The sequence below is a fragment of the Nomascus leucogenys genome, chromosome 13 (genome assembly GCF_006542625.1).
Source record: "Nomascus leucogenys isolate Asia chromosome 13, Asia_NLE_v1, whole genome shotgun sequence".
Classification (NCBI taxonomy): Eukaryota; Metazoa; Chordata; class Mammalia; order Primates; family Hylobatidae; genus Nomascus; species Nomascus leucogenys.
The window spans coordinates 66351889-66373049 of NC_044393.1; the positions used below are offsets into that span (position 1 = coordinate 66351889).

General features: G+C 43.8%; 1 protein-coding gene across 1 annotated transcript in view; it reads right to left on the reverse strand.

Moving 5' to 3' along the window:
* Positions 1-566: 566 nt before the first annotated feature.
* WNT2 (Wnt family member 2) overlaps positions 567-21161 on the reverse strand; it is a 46710-nt gene continuing 26115 nt past the window's right edge. The window contains exon 5 of the mRNA XM_003261236.3: positions 567-1739. Coding sequence (XP_003261284.1) covers positions 1510-1739 — 230 coding nt within the window. The 3' untranslated portion in view covers positions 567-1509. The remainder of the gene's footprint in view (positions 1740-21161) is intronic.

A 21161-nucleotide genomic window follows, 5' to 3' on the forward strand; every position in this document is an offset into this window, starting at 1 on the left:
CATGTAATGAAATATCCTGTTAATGTAGCACTGTAAGGAAGTCATATACAGAATAAGAACCAAATTTTTCAAGAAGACGAGAAGTAGCTATTTCACCTTTCTTTCATTTAATATAAAAAAATGGTGCAGGCAGCCTCTCCATTTTCCCTGAATGTCATCTTTTGGCTGATGGCAGAAGCCAACCACTATTTGCATACTGATGCTCCCATAATTGCAGTTGAGTCCCTTAAACATAGTCTCCAAGTTATGACTTGTTTGCAATATAATATAGCAGGGTTACCAACTTTATAAGCAATGCTATGTGTCATTTGCTTTAGGCTACAGTAGCACATCATCTTGTAAGCATCAAATAAATACAATTAAATATGACAGGTCTTTAAACTGGGCTTGAAGGGTGATGGGCATTAGCAGACGGCGGACATGGCCGACTTCTTTCAGGCATCTGCTTATTGTAAGGTCGCCCAGGCATGAGTTAGCTCTGGAAACCTCTCTGTCAGCATTTTAGTTCACCAATCTTGTATCCCCAAAATTTTCATCCTTCAAGTCATTTCAGTTATGAGATTCCATGGGTCACATGCATAATATGAGATAGGAATTTTATTCTCCCTTTTTTTCTTGATCTGTACAGATATATTTCTGATATTCCATCCACTACATTATTTTCCACCATATTCACCCAATAGTTACAGAATGTTGCCAGACCATTCATCTTCTTTTTAATTCCCTTCAGATTCTAAGTGAGAAGGAACTCTCATTCCCTAAAGATTTTTTATATCAAGGGGACAGTAATGCAAAGCAATCCCTTTCTGAGGCTTTTGCTCTTACAAAGATACAACACACCACAGTACCAAAGGACACATGTCCCCACCTTGTTACATCAAATTTTAATATGGCAATAAATGCCTTGAAAAATACACATTTTAAACTTAAAAGGGTATTGAAAGCCATTCTTCTCCAGGTAATTACCAATTACCCCTAGGAGTGGTAGCTGTAAAATCACTTCATCAGACAAAAGTCTTGGTCTTTTCAAAAATTAAAGTTAAGTCAGGGGCAGTTGATTCTGCTTTCTTTACTGTTCCCATCTGAGAGAAGTATGGAATTTCTTAATTGGGACCATTTGTGGGAAGACATTGAGAAAGCTCCTTTGAGACACTTTTTTTTCTGCTTGGCCAACTGCTCTAGAAAGAAGAAAAGTCGAGGTGGGTAGAGACAGTGGTCTGGGCCCACCACCCTCCCGGTTGAACAGCCTGTCATGCTATTTCCAAAGAGAACTCACCAGGAAGGGAGATGACCGCAAAACACCAGGAGATGGATAGAATAGGGTAGGCTTTAGGTGCAGCATGTGGCCCCCCGTCCTGGGGCCCCCAGGGAGGAAGAGGGGGCTTCTGTTGAGACAAAGGCCACATGCCTTAGGAAATATCCCCCCAGAAAGAACCCAAAGGTCCAGTGTTCTTGCAGATCCAATGGAGTCCTTGTAGAAGGGAAGGTGGATGGTGACGTCTGCTGGGGTCATGTAGGGGTTGTCCAGTCAGCGTTCTTGGGGGCCTTGCATGTGTGCACGTCCAGAGCTTCCAGGCAGTCCTGACAGCGCACAGCGCAGCACCAGTGGAACTTACACCCACACTTCGTCATCCGGGTGACATGGGAGGTGTCGTAGCCTCTCCCACAGCACATGACTTCGCAGCTGTCCATGCCCCGGGAAGTCAGGTTGCACACACGGCCTGCTGTACCCAGGGAGCCTGGAAGACAAGCCAGGGAGTGTTACTGAAAAGGTCTGGGTGGAATCCAATATGCCTCCAGAGGAGGAGTCACGAGGTCCATCCTCTAGGACAGAGCCCTGACCCTCTCTCCCTACAGCCTCATGCCATGTGTGCAAATCCCATTATGCCAGCTGCAGAGAGTGCAGTGGTGCTGAGAGGGCCGAGTCCCAAAAAGGTGATCATGAAACTTTGGATTTCCTTAGACACCCTGAATCCAGCTCTCCCACTTCTGAGTTGGATCGACTTTTCAGATTATCCTTACCCAGCCTTGAATTTAAGGATCCTTGATCGAGCAGAGCCAGATCAGAATAAAAGACGGATCTATCCTGGCTCCCTCTCCCTACGTCAAACCACATTAAGGAAGCAGTGTCCAAGGTTAGCTCTCTTGAAATTTGTCAGGGCATGGAGCCCTCAAAGGGAGGGAATTTTATCTCCCTAGACCTGATTACACTGGCTTATTAGAAAGGGAATAGAACTCTGGTTCTGAAGAGGAGACATGGGCATCATTTGTGTGAGACCCTGGGGAAGGAGAAAGGCCCCACCAGGTTTATCATATTAACTGTCTCTCCTGCTACAGTTTAGCAGGACATATAGATGTGTGTGAGGTCCCGGGTGAAGCCAGGATTCAATCAAGGCCTTCAATAAACAAAATTGGCATAGAAAATCTGCTAGGAATTACCAATGGAACATTGTCTTAGTTAATCAGGGTGATGTTTGCTAAATGGCAATCCATATTTAGGTATTTGTTTCTGAAAAATAATTTTAAAGCTAGAAAGCCTATTCATTTACTCTCCTCTTGGGGATGCACTTAATAATTTTAAAGCTAGAAAGCCTATTCATTTACTCTACTTTGGGGACACACTCAGAATTCTTTTATAAGCACATTATCAGACAACAGAACAAAGCGTGGTAGACATTTTGGGAGAGTATGCTTGGCTTAGCATGATCCTTTCTACTTCCTCCCCCACATAGATGGGCACCTGGCAGCCATGTTGTATAACATCACCCTGCTCACTGGTGACCAATGATTGGACCAGGGGCAGTCACCTGACTTGTGCTGGGCCAATCAGGTAAATTCCCTGTTGATTTGTGATTTTGACAGAGATGGTCACTATTGCCACTTAAAAACTCAGTTGCTGTTGGCAGCTGTACACCATGGTGAGGTCTGTGGACACGAGGAGGTCCACAGAAAAATAGAAATGAAGCAAATGTACAGTGACAGTGAAGATAAGACATGGAAAGAAATGCTGCTCAGATCCTGAACTATTTTCTGGTTCTGCTTCCATTTCTTCCTGAGGCATGACTGCATTCCAACATTTGAGTTCCTAGAGACTCTGTATCCTTATAAGAAGCTTCCCCTTGTGGCTTAAACTGTCCCAGTTTTATTGCTTGCTATCAACAATCCTACCTAATTGATAAACCTAGAGAAGCTAAACTCTTATTTAAAAAACAAAACAAAACAACTTATATCAGGATGAAAAAGACAGTGACTTAATTCATTTTTAGTTTCTCCATCATTTAACTAGGAATGTCTTCCTTTTGATATCTCTGACAATGCCTCGTGACTGTCTCTCTGTTTATCACAGTCCGCTCTGTGTTGGAATTATCTACAGAAATGTCATGTTGCCCTGCCTGTTCAGGATGACCAGGGAAGCAGCAAGGTTCAAGCAGGGCACGGGGTCAAGAAGAGGAGAGGGTGGGGCAGCGCTTGGTCAGAATGATTGGCGGCGGAGAGCAGGAAGACTGGCCGGGGAACTTCATGAGGACAGGAAGGATGGCAAAAGGCCGGGGTCAGGGTGGAGGGTGGGTCAGCCAGGGATGGCTCCGAGTCTGCATCGTGCTGAAGAAGCATGGGGTTAGAAGAGGCAGCAGCTCAGCTTGGATTCCAGGCAGCCATCAGGACAGTCCTCAAAATTTACTGATTATGCAGAAAAGACTCACTGCCAAATGCTGCCTCTTCACAGCACACCCATTATTTCATTCAGTAAACATTTAGTGAACACAAACATGTGTAAGACACTGTGCCAGCTGCTTGGGGCTTGGGGGACAAGGGAGAATAAAATAAATAGGACCAAGTTCCTATTCTCAGTGAACCCTCTATATGGCGCAGAGTTAAATATGTAAAGAGATACTTCCACTACTTTGGGTTGTTTGATTTGCTAAGGACCTACTGTAACCCACAGTACAGTCATGTGCAAAGCACCACAGCAAACAGAGCTCAAAGACAGTCAAATGAGGTTATTTAGAGCTTGGACAGTCAGAGTTCAAATCCTAGATTTGCCATGTATCAACTGTGTGGCCTTGGGCAAGTTACTTAAACTTGTTAAGCTTCAGTTTCCTCCTGTGCAAAACTGGAATAAAAATAGTTCTTTCATCATAGAGCTTTTGGTGAGAACATAATGAGATAATGCATGAAAGTGCCTGGCATAAAATAAGTGCTCAATAAATGTTAACTATCCATGTCTTCATCTAGCAAGTGTTTATTGAGTGACTACTATGTGCTAGGCACAGTTCTGTGAACATGGGATATATCAGAGAACAAAAACGAAGATCCTGCCCTCAGGAGCTTATGTTCTAAGGGCATGAGCCAAGCATATTATAATAGTGATATTTCTTGGTATTAATAGTAGCAAATAGGATCCATCAACTGCAGTTTTACAGAGGAGGTAGCATTAGAGATAGGTGTAAAGGATGACTAGAAGATTTGCAGGTAAAGAACGGGGTAAACAGCAACCTGGTCAAGATAGAACCTTCTGGCAGAAATTCTGAGGGCAAGTTCACAAAAGACTGCTGATTCAGGGAGGGTATTAGGGACAATGAGCACAGAAAGGGAGGCTGGAGCAACAGGTTAAAGGGTCTGTTGTTGTTGTTTGAGACAAGGTCTCCTTCTGTCACCCAGGCTCGAGGGCAGTGGCACAAACACGGCTCACTAGAGCCTCGACTTCCTGGGCTCAAGGGATTCTCCCACGTGAGCCTCTCAAGTAGCTGGGACTACAGGCACACATGACCCCATCCGGCTAATTTTTGTATCTTCTATGGAGACAGGGTCTTGCCATGTTGCCCAGGCTGGTCTCAAACACCTCGACTCAAGTGATCCTCCTGTTTGACCCCCACCAAAGTGCCGGGATTACAGGCGTGACTCACACGCCTGGCCTAAAGGGTCTTTATGCCATGCCGCAGTTTGATTTTTATTACAAGGTGGGTGGTGGACCTGTCTAGACCTTTAATTCTGAAAACTATGTCGCGAAGGTAAGTCTGGAAGAGCAGCTTAGGGCAGGGAGGAGGGCTGTTGGAACAGTCTAGACAAGAGATATTGAGTGAAGAAACAAGCAGGACAAATACATGATTGGCTGAAGAGGGTAAACCACTAGAACTTGATGACTCATCGAATTAAGGAGTAGAGGGAGTGTCAAGTAGGAAAAGACTAAAAAAAAAGTTAATTTGGCTGCTCACCGAGGCGGTAACTGGCACCCTCGATGACAGTAGTTTCAGTGGATGATATAGATGAATGCGGTGGAGGAGAGGACATGGGGACAGCGAGTGTAGGTAAAGTTTTCAAGAGGCTTGGTGATGAAGAGGACGAAAGACAGTAGGGCCGAGAGTGGTGATGAGAGCAAGGGTGGGACTTTAAGATTGTTTTAGGCCATTAAGTTTTCTGGTGGTATGTTTTGCAGCAGTAGATATCCGCACAAGGTTTTCACTTCAGATTAGGTTTTCATGTACATAAAGTACAAAAATAGGAAAAACTAGTCATTGCTATTAAAGTCAGGGAGCTGATTTTCCTTGGGGAATAGAGAAAAAGAGCGTGAGACATGCCTCTGGAATACTGGGCCCCTTCAGGTTCTTGATCTGGGCACAGGTCATGTGGGTGTGTCCATTTGTGAAAATTCATTGTGCTGTACACATGGAATGTGGGCACTTTTCTGCATTTCATATTTCAATAACAAGAAGAAGGTGGTAGAGGAAGAAGAGAAGGGGAGGGAGGAGAAGGAAGAAGGGGAAGAGGAAGAAGGGAAAGAGGAAGAGGAGGAAGAAGGGAAAGAGGAAGAGGAGGAGGAAGACAAAGAGGAGGAGGAAGAGGAGAAAGGAGGAGAAGGAGGAGAAAGAGGAGGAGAGGGAGGAGGGGGAGGAGGAGAAAGAAGAAAAAGGAGGTGGGAGGAGGAGAAAGAAGAAAAAGGAAGAGGAGGAGGAAGAGAAGGAGGAAGCAATGGTGGCATGTGCCAAGGCCAGGAAACAAGCAAAGCTCCGCAACTTGTGAGGAGCAGGAAAGTGTTCCCTGTGGCTGGTATAAAGTACTCAAAGGGGAGAGTGTCAGGAGATGAGGCTGGAGTGGTGAGGGGAAGCTGTGTTGGGAATGGTCAAGGGGTTTAAACTTGATCTTGAGGGCAACAGAATGCGATTAAGGGCTTTCACACAAAAAGGCAACATGTTCTGGTTTGTGTTTCAGAAGGATCTCCAAGGGTGTGGGGCTGGAATGAAGTGGAGGGGGCTGGAGTGAGGACAAGAAGACAAGTTAGAGAGCAATACAGACTCTGGGCAGGACATGAGTGGCCTGGATTAAGACAGTGGTAGTGGGAATTGGAGCGGTTACTAGAGTCAAGAGAAGGTGAGGAGGCAGGACCTGTGGGACATGGTGACTGAGTGGAGACTCGGGGAGGATGAGAAAAGTCAAGAAGTTTTCTCAGGTTCTGGCCTGAGTGACTGTTGGTGCTGTTAATTCCCTGACGTGGGGGACACTTGGTTAGGGGTCAGCTTAGAGAAAAGATAATGAATTCAGTTTTCAACAGGTTGAGTTTGCTGTGACTGTGGGGCATTCAGGTAGAAATGTTTGCTGAAAATACTCTTTGGGACTCTGGAGAGAGGTGGGCATGAAAACTCAGGTTTAGAAATCTTTTGCGCAGTGGTGGTAACTGAAGCTACGGGTGCGAATGAGACCCCCAGTGGGTGTGAAAAGTGCTCTCACTTGGCATCCCAGAAGTGACTCTTAATTTTTACTTTTTTGTTATTGTTCATATGCCCTGAGCAGCAGTAAACATTCTTCCCTTCTATTGATCTGTATTTATCAAAATGAGAATACCGTACCATGCATTAGAATTCTTTATCTGCCGTAGGGCTTTGGGCTTAAGGGGGCCAGGATAAGGAGGTGAAGTGTCTCGTTCCTGACTCAGACTGTTGGTCTTTCACTGAAATCTAACGTGGTGGTCCTTCTTTCCTGAGTGGCTTACAGCCTAACGAGGTTTCAGCTTGTGGTCTGACTCAGCCTTCTGTAATGGTGATGGTGTCTTTTGTCCCCCATATGCAGAAAACTGAACCAGACTGTCTGAACAGAAGGATTGCTCAGTGTAGTGACCTCAACACCATCAGAACTCAGAGAGAGGAGCAGACAAAGCCATGACAATTGACAAAAGCTGAACTCAGAAGTGGTTTCAGTAAAGGGAACAAAGATTCTGGCAATGAGATGTCTCAGTGGTTCCATGTTCGGTTATAAAATGCTGGAAAACACAATCTGAACATGCCACTCTCCACCAGCTGCCCAAACAGGGCATAATGAGGGCCCAGAAGATGGAAAATGAGAGAGGGTTTTTGAGGATTGAGAGCCACTGATGAGAGAACAGCAGTGAGGTCGCAGCCTGGGGCTGTGACGGGCCCCCCTGAGGCATCAGGGGCACCAAGGAATGGGCCAACTGGGAGGGGAAGGGTGGTCCCTGCAGCTGGAAGGGAGGATGAGGCTGCCTAGTGATGGATGACAAATTGGCCCTGTTTGGGGGTTTGGATCTAATTAGATTTAATGACAGGCTGTAGGGCAGAAGGGCAGTTTTGACACTTGCTGTCATTTTAGCAGAACATAGAGCCATTTCATAAAAACCCTGAAAAGAGCATTTCCAGAGTGTAGAATCTATACAAAATCGCTGGCATTACTTTCCCCTTAACGAATTACAATAAAGACTCATTATTATCAATAGCAGTAGGGCCATACTGTTCCATTGGTCTTTCCAAAACAGAAAGCATCACCATTATGTTTCCAATAAAATATAAGAACCAAGAGTATGCAGGCCGGGCGTGGTGGCTCACGCCTGTAATCCCAGCACTTTGGGAGGCCAAGGCGAGTGGATCAAATGAGGTCAGGAGTTCAAGACTAGCCTGACAAAGAATGTGAAATCCCATCTCTACTAAAAAAAAATACAAAAAAATTAGCCGGGCGTGGTGACGCGTGCCTGTAATCCCAGCTACTTGGGAGGCTGAGGCAGAAGAATCGCTTGAACCCAGGAGGCAGAGGTTGCAGTGAGCTGAGAACGCGCCACTGCACTCCAGCCTGGCAACAGAGCGAGACTCCTTCTCAAAAAAAGAAAGAAAGAAAGAAAGAAAGAAAGAAAGAAAGAAAGAAAGAAAGAAAGAAAAAACGAACCAAGAGTATGTGTGTGTGTGTTTTAGTGAAAAGGAGCCACTGACTTTTACCATCTGCCTATTTGTTTAGTTCTAAATCTTTGGGACACATACTTTTAGATGTTTTTTCTCAAATAATATACAAACTTGTTAACTGAGTCACTCACCCTTGCTTGGGCCACAACAGGAACCACTGGGGAAACAAACCCAGCTACATCTATCAGCCTTAATCCCGTAAGGGTGAGTTTTCACATTTTCCAAGCTGAATGGAGTGAAAGTTCATTCATCCTTTCTCACTTTTTTTTTTCTCATTCCTTCTTCTTTCTTCCTTTCCCTCTATCTTCTTTTCACTCTCTTTCTTTTCTTTCTATTCACAACTGGAGCCAATATTTATGGAGCACTTATGTGAGCTAGGCCCTATGCTAAGCATTTTGCCTGCATTTATCTAATTTAATTCTCATAAGCTTATAAGGAAGGTACTATTATTATCACCATTTTGGAAATGAGGAAATGGAGATTCAGGAAGATTAAGTAACTTGCCCAAGATCACACAGGCAGCTGGTGGCAAGGACAAGATTTGCAAGCAGGCTTGCCTGACTCTAGAGCTCAAGCTCTTGACAGTTGTGACATTCTGCCCCTTTGCCGAGTGCCCAGTCCTGGTGCCCGGCCAGGCACCAGAAAGCAGCCTGCTTTATAACATTATGTGACCAGTGCAGCAGCATCTTTCCTGTACTCTCTTCTAATTCTTTTATCAAATGAGTAAGTTGCAAAGGTCCTGACATGTAACTTTTTGGGGAGAGGGCCTTTTTCTTCAGCTCGTGATATACTGTAGACAATTAAAACACATAAAGTTATATAAGAAACTGAAAAAAGGCTGGGTTAACATGGTGTCAGTTGCTCATGCTGCATGTTTCCTATACTAATATTCCTACTGGATGCCTGTAACCTTTAAGAGAAATGAGAATAATTTGTTTGCAATGCCAGGATGCATGTCTCCAAATTATGTGTGCCCTCAAGGTGGTTTTAATATGTCACTCATGTGGCCAAGGCCGAGGACATTGAGCCCTCTCTAGGCAGAATCTTCTGGTTCAGGGAAGCCAATAGCATCAATTTGTATCTCATCAAGAATATAATTACTCAGTCTGATCATCTACCTAACTGTTCATACTTCATTTGAAGATTCTCTGAGCCATTTCCAACAACCATCTTGATCTTTATAGGACAAATATTTGTACCACGCTGTATCTACAAAACAAGTGTAGCTGGCTCTTAAAAATACTCCAAAAGAGACATTTTAAAAATAGTTTCAATTACTGATCCTATCATTAGAGTCTCCCAAATTGATACTTTAAAAGGATAAACATATATTTGGATGCTTCACATTTAACATGTTTGTTCTACAAAATCATTCATATTGGTTTATAATGTTATTTCTTATTGGAGTTTGATTTACGTAGTTCACCTAAGAGGAAAGTGACAAGTTGGAAATTCATTTCTCTGACTTCCTTTTGCTTTATATTTGTGAAGTGTCCCCAGGATGTGTGGCCTGCCTGAGTCCAGAGCCCAACCCCCAGACACAGAAGGTTGCAGACTAGAAACTTCTTGTCATCTTTATACCAAACAATTGTGAGATCATCATCCTAAACCCAGTGTCTGTAAGATCCAGGCAGAGTCGTTAAGGTTTGGCAATGTCTGTGCTGTGGGAAGGAGCTGCTTCCAGCCAGATGGAACTTTTGCTTGCCCATATGTATTGTCCTCTTCCCGACTCTCACAAGAGCTCACAAATGCATAAGATTAAAAAAAGGACAAAGAATTGGAGTTTCTAAATCACATAAGTTTGGGACCATGTAACACTTTTGGTGGGGCAATGCCAAGGGAACTTTACAGAATTGAGCATCCCATCTCTAGAGCTATAAAATTAATAACGGAGTCAGGGTTCCCAGTGTAAAAACATTTCTGTCTCCACTAACATGCATTTTGCTGACAGCAGAGGAGGAACAGAGGGGTTTTTGCTAATAGTTCCCAGACCCATACCTCTGGGACCTGGAGGAAGGGCTCCCTCCTCTCTCAATCTCCCTCTCTCTCTCTCTCTCTCTCTCTCCACCCTTCTCTCCCTACTCTCTCTCTCTGTCTCTATCTCTCCCTCTCCTCCTCACCTCCTTCTCCCCCCATCCCCTCTCTCTGGATAGGCCTGTGTCTGGAAATTCCTGCCACTCCAGGATGACAGAGGCCCATATGTTGACTATTAGGGCATAAAGCAAGATTCACTTAAGCCTGTCATCCAATAGGCTGTTTCTCCTCTGGTTGACTTACATGTTGTCATTAATGACACAGATTTATTGAGGGAACAAAAGTATGTTAAAGAGCAAATGTTAGAGACCGCACATTCATCCACTGGTCAGGCTCACCCCTTCCTCACATTTGGACTGCACAGCTTAAGCTACATAGGAAAGACAGTATCTTCACTTAGATGATTTTATTCAGTGTTTTCATAAGTTGGAAAAGTTTGACTGGCACAGGAAAGCATGTCCCATTAAATTAGCAAATCTTATAATGGAATTAAAGTTATTGTGGTCAGACTCTGTGAGGCTTTCCATAGCCTACTCAAAGCTATTTCCCACTGTCCCCCACCTGTACCTGCTAACTAGGGTATCTCTTCACTGTCCCACTGAGGTGACTTTCTGATGTCACAGTCATGTAGACCGTTTCCTCATAAGAGTTACTCTCGGCCAGGCACAGTGGCTCATGGCTCATGCCTGTAATCCCAGCACTTTGGGAGGCCAAGGCAGGCGAATCACAAGGTCACGAGATCGAGACCATCTTGGCCAACATGGTGAAACCCTGTCCCTACTAAAAATACAAAAATTAGCTGGGCGTGGTGGCGTGCCTGTAGTCCCAGCTACTCGGGAGGCTGAGGCAGGAGAATCAGTTGAACCCAGGAGGCGGAGGTTGCAGTGAGCCAAGGTCGTGCCACTGTACTCCAGCCTGGGCAACAGAGCGAGACTCTGTTTCAAAACAAAAACAAAAACAAAAAGTTACTCTCATCTGCTGCATTGGCCTTTCCTGTAACTCCTTCCATCAGAAGTCTTCCCATCCTTCCAGATTCAGGCCTACTTCAGCATTTTCTGTACAGCACTTTTGGTCTGCCAGCCCAGCTAACCTCCTTCATTAGGCCTGCAACGCACATCATGCCACAGGGCTCATGCACTGTTTGGAAATATTTGATCATTTTTCATGCATCTTGTCTCCCCAGGGACAGGGGTTGGGTCTTATGCTTTCTTCTATATACTGTGTAGTGCTCAGGTGGTCAACACATACGTGTTGATTTATTAAATATTACATTAAAAATAGTGTCTTAAAAATTTAGATCAAGGCCGGGTGTGGTGGCTCATGCTTGTAATATCAGCACTTTGGGAGGTCAAGGTGGGCAGATCACTTGAGGTCAGGAGTTCAAGACCAGCCTGGCCAACATGGTGAAACCCCATCTCTACTAAAAATACAACAATTAGTTGGCTGTGGTGGTGGGCACCTGTAATCCCAGCTACTTGGGAGGCTGAGGCAGGAGAATCGTTTGAACCCAGAAGGCGGAGGTTGCAGTGAGCTGAGATTGGGCCATTGTACTCCAGCCTAGGTGACAGAGCAAGACTCCGTCTCAGGGAAAAGAAAAAAAAAAATTAAGATCAGCCTTCCTTTTACCTGATGAGGGCACATTTCTCCAGGGACTGGTCACCCAGTCTTCAGGCACCATGGTGGCAGCAGACCAGCTAAACCTTGGCTCTGTTCAAATGATCTTGCTTGGTATATGGAAAACACATACCAAAAACGTGGTGCATTTTTAAATGATAGAAATTAAAAATGACAAGAAAGTTTGTGGTATCAATTTAAGGTTCTGTTATTGCAAACTTAATTAAATTTAGTTAATAATTCATTCACTTACTGAATCAAAGGAACCTTAGAAATTGTTAGATGAAACAGCCATTTCTTAAGAGACCCAGAGAAGTTAATTTGCCCATTAGTCCAATTGGAGAAATAGTAATATGCAGCGATCTGTAGCACCAAAGTCTCCTTATAGATCACACAGGGCTCTTTCCCTAATAATATGAAATTTGCATATCTTTAAAAAAGAGATTTACCAGTACAAAATAGGTGTCATGGGGAAAGCTTAAATGGAGTAAGCAAATTTGTTATTTTAAAGTATTTTAAGGTCATCCTTTTGTTTGCAACACATTTAATTGGTAATTCGAAATGAGTAGTTTCTATTTCCAAAATACAAAGATAAAAGGACATCTATTTGGTAAAGTATTTGTCAGTAGTTCAAACTATGTCAAAGAATTAGAAATAAGAAAATAAACATTTTTTTTCCTGAAAAAAAAGTATCTTTTTGTAAGAAAAAAAAATCCTTTTTTCAGTATTCACAATTCAGTCTGATTACCACTGTCAATTCAAATTAGGGCACATTCTAGTGTATCCTAAAAATATAGTAATTCTACTAAGTTTGTATTTTAAAAATAACACAGATTTATAGATTATGCCTACAACATCAAAGAGCATTGGATGTGAAAACTATTTTTGCTGTGTTAATACGAGAATTAGGAACTACTCAGGGAGGCCACTGATAGTAGTGAGTGAAAAATGCCCCTCCAAGAGTAAAAGAACTGAGTCTCTGCTGCCACTTAAAAGCAATATATATAGTCTGCTGATGCATTTGTTCACTTGAGACTTTCTTTTCTTTTTTTTTTTTTTTGAGACAGATTCTCGCTCTGTCGCCCAGGCTGGAGTGCAGTGGCGCAATCTCGGCTCACTGCAAGCTCTGCCTCCCAGGTTCACGCCATTCTCCTGCCTCAGCCTCCCGAGTAGCTGGGACTACAGGTGCCCGCCACCATGCCCGGCTAATTTTTTTGTATTTTTTGTAGAGACAGGGTTTCACCGTGTTAGCCAGGATGGTCTCGATCTCCTGACCTCGTGATCCTCCTGCCTCGGCCTCCCAAAGTGCTGGTATTACAGGCATGAGCCACCGTGCCCAGCCCACTTGAAACTTTTTATCTCCAGGGGAATAGCTAGGCAAGCAACATCTGAAGCTCCATAAATGCCTCATGAATGCGCCTGAATATGAGGAAAAATTCCATTGGACACTTAAGCTTAAATGGGAATTTTCATAGGCTGTGAGTTAAAAGCTAAGCAGTGCTGGGTGGAGACGTGCTTAGTAATCCCCTTCAAAGGAACCAAGTTATCTTTAAGCTATGAAACAGCACAAACACACAGAAGAATGCAGCTAATCTTATGAAACTATTTTATGTTTTTTTATAATTTGCCATTCAATTCACTTCAACACATGTTTGTGTACTAGGAGTTGGGGAACTAGTGAGCAAGGCAGATACAGTTCCTGCCGTCACAGGATCCTCAGTGGACTCCAATGGTACAGGCAGGTCACAAACACATGTTTATACAAATTCGCTATACACACTGTGGCACATGCTGTGCACAAAAGAACATAGCTCTGTTTGGATCTAGCGGTTGGTAGTGAGGATGGAGAAGCAGATAGGTCCTTGACACATTTAAGAGGTCCCAGTGGTACCCGGGATGATGGAGGTGACAAGGAAGGAGTGTAAGGAATGACTCGCAGGTTTATGCTTGACCCCGGAAGTGGGTGGCAGGCAGTACCATTTTCTGAGATGAGGAGGGCTGGGGGAAAACAAGTTTCAGGGGACGGGGCAAATAAGGAGTCTAGTTTTGAGCAGAAGCAGGTTGATATAATTGTATGAAATCTGGGTGAAGCTGTCAAGCAGGGAATTGGATACAGGATGATGGTACAGAAGGCAGACTAGGACAGGGACAGCATTTAAAACCATAGGAATGGAGAGACCAAACCAGGGAGAAGGTACAGAGAGACAGCAAAGAGGGTTCAGACAGCCTGGAAGATCTTCAAAATTTGGAGAAGGAGAAACTAGCAACTGAAATCAGAAAGGACCAGTTACTGGAGCAGGAGGAAAAGCAGGGGAGTGCGTTTATAGAGTCAAGGAAATAAGTGTGTTTTGGGAAGGAGAGAAAGGCTAATTATCCTATATGCCACTAAAGAGTTTGAAAAGAGGGCTCAATGGATGGTAATTAATACTAATTCTACAGCATCATCAATAACTACCCATGAAAATGGTGACTTATAAGCCTCAGTGAAACATTTTTTTCTACAATTCTCTTCTGGTCTAGCTATCTTAGCACCTTTTAGATATCAATTCATGAATTTCTATAAGTCTCAAAGCAGAGGGAGATGAATAACTTATTCTTTACCTTGTCAAAATGACATATGTAAGATAAGACCTTGTAACAGAGCAATGCAACAAGGACTGAAACCTAAACACCACCACTTTCCTGCCCCAGTGTGAGGGTTCTCCAGCGCCTAGACCGTGTCCCAGTGCCTGGCTACTGCTTCAAGGACCATGAAGTCGATGGCACCATGAGAGTAAGGACTGAGTCTGTTTTCCTCAACCCCGCATTCCCAGTGATCATAGGAGTGTCTGGCACATAGGAGGATCTCAATGAATGTGCAGTGAAGAAATGAGGGAACTGCACATATTAGTATCTAAGTAAGATCCACCCATTGCTATTGGCTGACATATTTTTAATCATGTTTAATCATTAAAAACAGGTTCCCTTGCTTTTAATCAGCTGGTGGGACACAATCCCAGCATTCATGAGCTTCTGCAAAGTAGGCCACACCACTGGGCATGAGAGAACACCAGTCTCTGAAAACCATGATTGGGATTGTGTACCCATGGGTTCCGAGTTCTGTTTGCCAAATATGATTTATGTGTGGGAAAAATGTGATACCTCGGTGCTTACACCATTCACAGCCTGGAGTTGTCAACTGGGCTTTTGGGTTTTTTGCAGGCAACAAATTAAACAATGACTGAGCTCCGTTTGTTTTTTGAACTTGACTGGAGAAGAGGTGGAGGGTGGCTTGTTTCCTGCAGTGTGAGAGGAGACCTCAGGGTGACCTCTGGCCCAGGTCAGGGTTTTTACATCATAACTAGTGAAAGTGGCCCGTGATTAGGTGCAGACGCATTCTCTGGAGGGGAGAGCGGCAGCATTCCTTAGTTACAGATGAACCTATCTCTACCTTAAGGGCTTCTTTGATTTACAGATGCCTGGAGCAGTAACCAGAGTAGATAACTATAGAGCCACCAGGATACTCATCCCAGACAGTCCAGCTTCCAAGATCTAGCCTCCAATTTGGCCTGTAAAATGTCACATGCACAACATCACACGGTTGTACATACTCTTCAATTCTGAGCTGCATGGGGGGAGTAATTATAGCTGAACCTCAGAGCACTCACTTTCTTCAATTGAAGACTAAAGGAAAATGTCTTTTGCTGTTGTTCTTGCCATAATAATATCTTCCTTAATTGGTTTTTAAGCTTACCATTTCTTTTCTCTTTTTTTTTGAGACAGTTTCACTCTTGTTGCCCAGGCTGGAGTGCAATGGTGCAATCTCGGCTCACCACAACCTCCGCCTCCCAGGTTCAAGCAGTTCTCCTGACTCAGCCTCCCGAGTAGCTGGGATTACGGGCATGTGCCACCACGCCTGGCTAATTTTGTATTTTTAGTAGAGACCGGGTTTGTCCATGTTGGTCAGGTTGGTCTTGAACTCCCAAACTCAGGTGAGCCGCCCTCCTCGTCCTCCCAAAGTGCTGGGATTACAGGCATGAGCCACTGCACCCAGCCAGTTTACTATTTCTTAGGAGCAATCAAAGGCCTTGACACTTTTGAAAATCTGAGGGGCTTGTAATTGAAAAGGGCTTCAAGGCAACCTAACCAAAATGTGAGTGAAGCTTGATTCTGATTACTTTTGACCTCCCTTCTTTGTGGGCACCTCACCGCATAAAGTTCCCATGTCCTCATGCTGCCTCTTCATCACACAGGACCTATTCCTAACCACACTCACACACACACACTCACACACACACACACACACACACTGGGACGTAAGTGGCACAGTGAGAAAGGTATGGATTTTTGTTGTTTTGTTTTTATTCTGACTTACAGGCCATGCCATCTTGGGCAAGTTAAGTAACTTTTTGGAACCTCACTTTCCTTCCTATAAATGAGGTAATTGCCTTGAAGAGTCAGAGAATATGCACATAAGGTGTGTAGCGCAGGGCCTGACTCGCAGCAGGAACTCAACAAATGTTCTCGCATCCTTCTCCAGCTAGGTCTGTCCCCATCCAGGAATAACCTGGGGTCTCAACTCTGCAATTTTTCTCATCAAAGTTCACTAGCCTGGTAGCGTTATTTCAGGACTTCTCTAGAGGCTGACTTGGTAACTGCTGTCAGTAAAAGCTTTGATGGCTGAAATAATTTTGTTTATTTGCAGTCAAAGAGGGTTCCTGAGGATGCTGGCCTAGAAGTGAAAGAATGACTCTCTTACACTGGGCAAGCCATGGTGGGAGATGTTTTTTGGGAGAGGTTTATTTAGAGTTATCTAGTTTTCCTTAGCAAGAAATCAGGTACTCAAACAAAAACAAAAACAAAAACAAAAAAAACTCATGTCTCCCTGAATTTCTTCTTGCCTAATAATTAGGGAAAATTAGGAATCACAAGCTACCTAAATCACTGATTTTTCAAACTTTGAGGTGTTTAAGTTTGAAAAGCTTGCAGAGGCAGCACCAGTGGACTCAGCCACTTGGGAGGCTGAGGTGGGAGGATCACTTGAGTTCAGGAGTCAGAGCCTGCAGTGAGCCATAATGGTGCCACTGCAGTCTGGGCAACAGAGCAATAAAAAAAATTAAAATGATGAAAAACAGAAAAGCTTATATAATTTCTGGAACAGCTCCCTAAGATGCTGGTTCAAGAGGTTTCTGAAGAGCCATTTCCTTTGGAAAAAAGTAAACCAGACCTGTAGACTGCATCAGTTGCACAAACCTAATTGATAAAACAAGCCAGCTCACATCAGTCAACAAGCTACCTTGGACAGGAAGCAGTTGCTGACCAGCAAGAGTAAAGCCAGTCAGTTCCAAATACTGATTCCCTAATAATGTTCAACCTGCCCACCACCATCGCTTCCCCAGTGCTGGCAAGTAGAAGGCGCCCACTAAGTTGAATATTAAATGTGCATGATTTAAAAACAAAAGCAGTGATGGAAAGCAAAGAAAGAAACAAAACCAAACAAAATAACCACAACAAAGTAGAGTGAGCAGTATGCGATGTAATGTCAGGAAGGGTTAATGCTGATTTTAAAAGAGAAAATGAAAAACAAGAAATTCTATATTAATTACTTGATTTAAATTTGACTGCAAATTTTTGACTTGTTTTGGAGCCTGGCTATCCCAGGATGATAGCCCATTTTGAACATGTGAGAGTTTCGTTTACCGGAAAACAGGCCTTTCCTAATGCAATAGGATTTTAGCACGGTGGGGTTGGGGGGCCTTGGTAGTGTCCTTACTCAATAATGTGTGCATGCTGGTGGCTCTTCAGTGCAGACTGAGAAGATGACACACTGACCCAACACCTTCATTTGGAGAAGAGAGAGGCTCCCAGATCCCACTGAGTTAAAGGCAGAAAGCCCCCTTCTTACAGGTCTCAGATTCTCTGTTACACCCCCTGCCTCTACTAACCAGAGATTAGAGGACACTCCAGGATGACTCTGTTCTCTCCAGGATGACTGACTTGCTAGAGCACATGCTACAGAAGTTTCTAGTAGAAAATGGCCAGGATAAAACCTCAACTTCATTTGTTTTTTATTTTTTAGAGATGGGGTCTCTCACTATGTTACCCAGGCTGAGTTTGAACTCCTGGCCTCAAGTGATCCTCCCGCCTCAGTCTCCCAAGGTGCTGGGATTATAGGCGTGAGCCATCGTGCCTGGCCAAGACTCATCTTTAAAAGGCCATTGGTCACATAACCAAGAGCAAGACCCTCAGCAGCCATATGGGTGGAAGCGGGTTTTCTCAGATAAAACCTGCATCTCATACATCTCATACATGTGGCTAATTGCGTATGACTCCAAATATATACAATAAAAATTTTTTTAACTATCTGGACTTGTGCTTACATAATATCAAATATCCTAAATCATATTTTTACTAAAATAATCATCTGATGGTCAACAGAATTAAAAAGAAATATTGCAAGGTTTGCATCAACCACTTTGGCATTTTCTTAGGCTCAGCCAAAAAGGACATTAACTAAGTACAGTTCAAATAATTTATAAATAATCTAGGAATCTTACTGGAAATCTGATCCAATACATTGGAACTGGCAACTAAAAAAAAAAAAAAAAGAATAGTGTAGATCTTGGTTAATCAACACCAACTGAGAACTAATTTCATATTTTTTAAAGTCAGATAAGCTAAAATTTGTCTAAGACAGAAGATAGATAAGAGAGAAAATAAGTTATATAGCTTCCTTCAGAAAGCCAGTACCTGCAGCTGTGTGCAGCGAGAGGCAGAGTAAAATGGTTGTTGAAAAGACAGCCACAGCCAAGTGTGGTGGCTCACGCCTGTAATCCCAGCACTTTGGGAGGCTGAGGCAGGTGGATCACTTGAGGTCAGGAGTTCGAGACCAGCCTGGCCAACATGGTGAAACCCCATCTCTACTGAAAATACAAAAATTACCCAGTCGTGGTGGCTCATGCCTGTAATCCCAGCTATTCAGGAGGCTGAGGCAGGAGAATCGCTTGAACCTGGGAGGTGGAGGTTGCAGTGAGCCAAGATCGTGCCACTGCACTCCAGCCTTGGTGACAGAGCAAGACTCTCAAAAAAAAAAAAAAAAAAAAAAAAAGAAAGATAAGACAGCCAGGGCTGGATGCAGTGGCTCATGCCTGTAATCCCAGCACTTTGAAGGCTGAGGCAGGTGGATTACCTGAGGTCAGGAGTTCGAGACCAGCCTGGCCAACATGGTGAAACCCCGTCTCTACTAAAAATACAAAAATTAGCCGGGCGTGGTGACACATGCCTGTAATCCCAGCTACTCAGGAGGCTGAGGCAGGAGAATTGCTTGAGCCCAGGAGGCGGAGGTTGCGGCGAGCCAAAATTGTGCCACTGCACTCCAGCCTGGCCAACAGAGCGAGACTGTCTCAAAAAAAGAAAAGAGAAGAGAAGAGGAGACGAGACGAGACGAGACGAGACGAGACGAGACGAGACAAGACAAGATAGCCAGGCTCAGGTTTAAGTCCCTGCTCTGCCTCTTACTAACCACAAGTGGGTAGGGAAAATCTTTAACCTCTTAGAGCTTCAGTTTCTGAAAGAGTTGAAAAAGCAGAGTACGCAAGAATAACTTAGTAACTTGAAGAAGCAGCAGGGATTAGATTCCGAATCACCTCTGTGGGGTAAAAAAAATATATGGTCTATATTTCATTGACAAAGAATGTCATACCTGTTATACCTAAGGCAGTACATATTCCTCAGGTACACCAGCCTGCTTCCCTGTGCAAACTGCTTCAATCCAAAGAACCAGAAAAGACATGCTGGGGAAGAGGGTCCTCTTATATTTGAAATAAGGTTTTTGCTCCCCAAGGCCTTTTCACATATGTGTGCTTGGAGGCAGGCAGGGGCAAGTGTCTAATGGGTCAAAGCACAGGCCAAGGGATCAGACATCTACCCTCTCCTACTAGTGAGATCGTGAGCAGATCATTCACTTTTCTTATCTGTACAATGGAGAAGGTGATATCTAAGGTTGCTTATCTGACTTAAAAATAAGATGTGAATGTGGTTCTTGGTTGATGTTGATCATCTAGGAGCCACCTCTTATTCAATTTTTTTTGGTTAGTAACAAGTTTCAATGTATTGCTGTCATAGGGCTGCTGTAAGGATCCTACTGTAAGGATAAAATAAGACCATGTGTGCAAGGATCTCAGCCCAGTACCCAGTGCACAGGAGTCAATGCATAGGACTTCAATGATCAAGACAGCAGCACCTCCATGCTCAGTGTGAGGAGGCTGAGGTTAAACAGCTAGTGACTGGTAGAGGGGGGTCAGACCCCTGGGACAATCCTGTATCCAAGCACAGGTTTCATGGTGATTTGGCTATAACTTTGGCCTGACAGGTAGGATGACTTGTTAGAGGTCCCAAAGCGTGTCAGGAATGCAGTGAGGCACAGCATCTGGTCCTCTGTTCAGTTGTCATTAATCCCTGGGCTGCATGTAGCAACCTGCTCAAATGCTGCAGAGAACTAGCTCATCAAACCATGAAGGCAATTCAACTACTCAGGGGCAAAAAAAGGCTTTGGCTTCCTTGTGACATTCCCTGGTAACCTTGCCTCTTGGTCAATCTAATTGACAGCTGGCTGCCATCCATACCATTTTATTGGTGCCTCTGCAATTATTTTGAAATTAAAAAAAATCAGACTCTAAGAGGATTTTTTTTCTGATAATGAATTCCTTTGCTTTCTACCAAGTCTTAGAAATTGACTTGGGCTGTGGACTCCCATCACCTCTCATGAATTTAGACTTGTACTCATTCTTATTTTGCACTAGAATCTTTACAAAGAATGAGCTAAACCTGGAGCTCAGGGTTGATCAGGAGGATTAAGAGGTAGAGCATGAACATGTGTAAACCAGATAGGTGGGACAGCTGCAGTGTTGAGGCTGACAGCTGTTCTTTGAGGGATGGAGAAGGTACCGTCTGGAAGGGAATGGTGTGGCTTTAATAAATGAAGGGCCTCTGACACAGCCTTTATTATACACTGGCCACCTATAGCCAAGAGAGTGGGGATAAATTCTTGCTTTTTATCTTTGGCAATTTCTAAGCATATTGAAAAGAGCAGGGAAGGTGAAGTAGGGCAGATTTCAGAAGAGTCTAAATTTAAAGTCCTGGGACCATTTTCCATAGTCACAGTGGTGGGATTTAATGTATCGTGCTCTCAGCTTCAGGATCACATGAAAGATGCTGGGCTGTTCTCCCTAGTGTGCATAGTCCACTAACTAGGAATCTGCCTAAGCTGAAGAATTTTGCTAATCGGCATATCTTGTCTTTTTGCCCCATACATTGTGGGGTTTCAATTTCTCCAGAATCTGTGCACTGTCAATC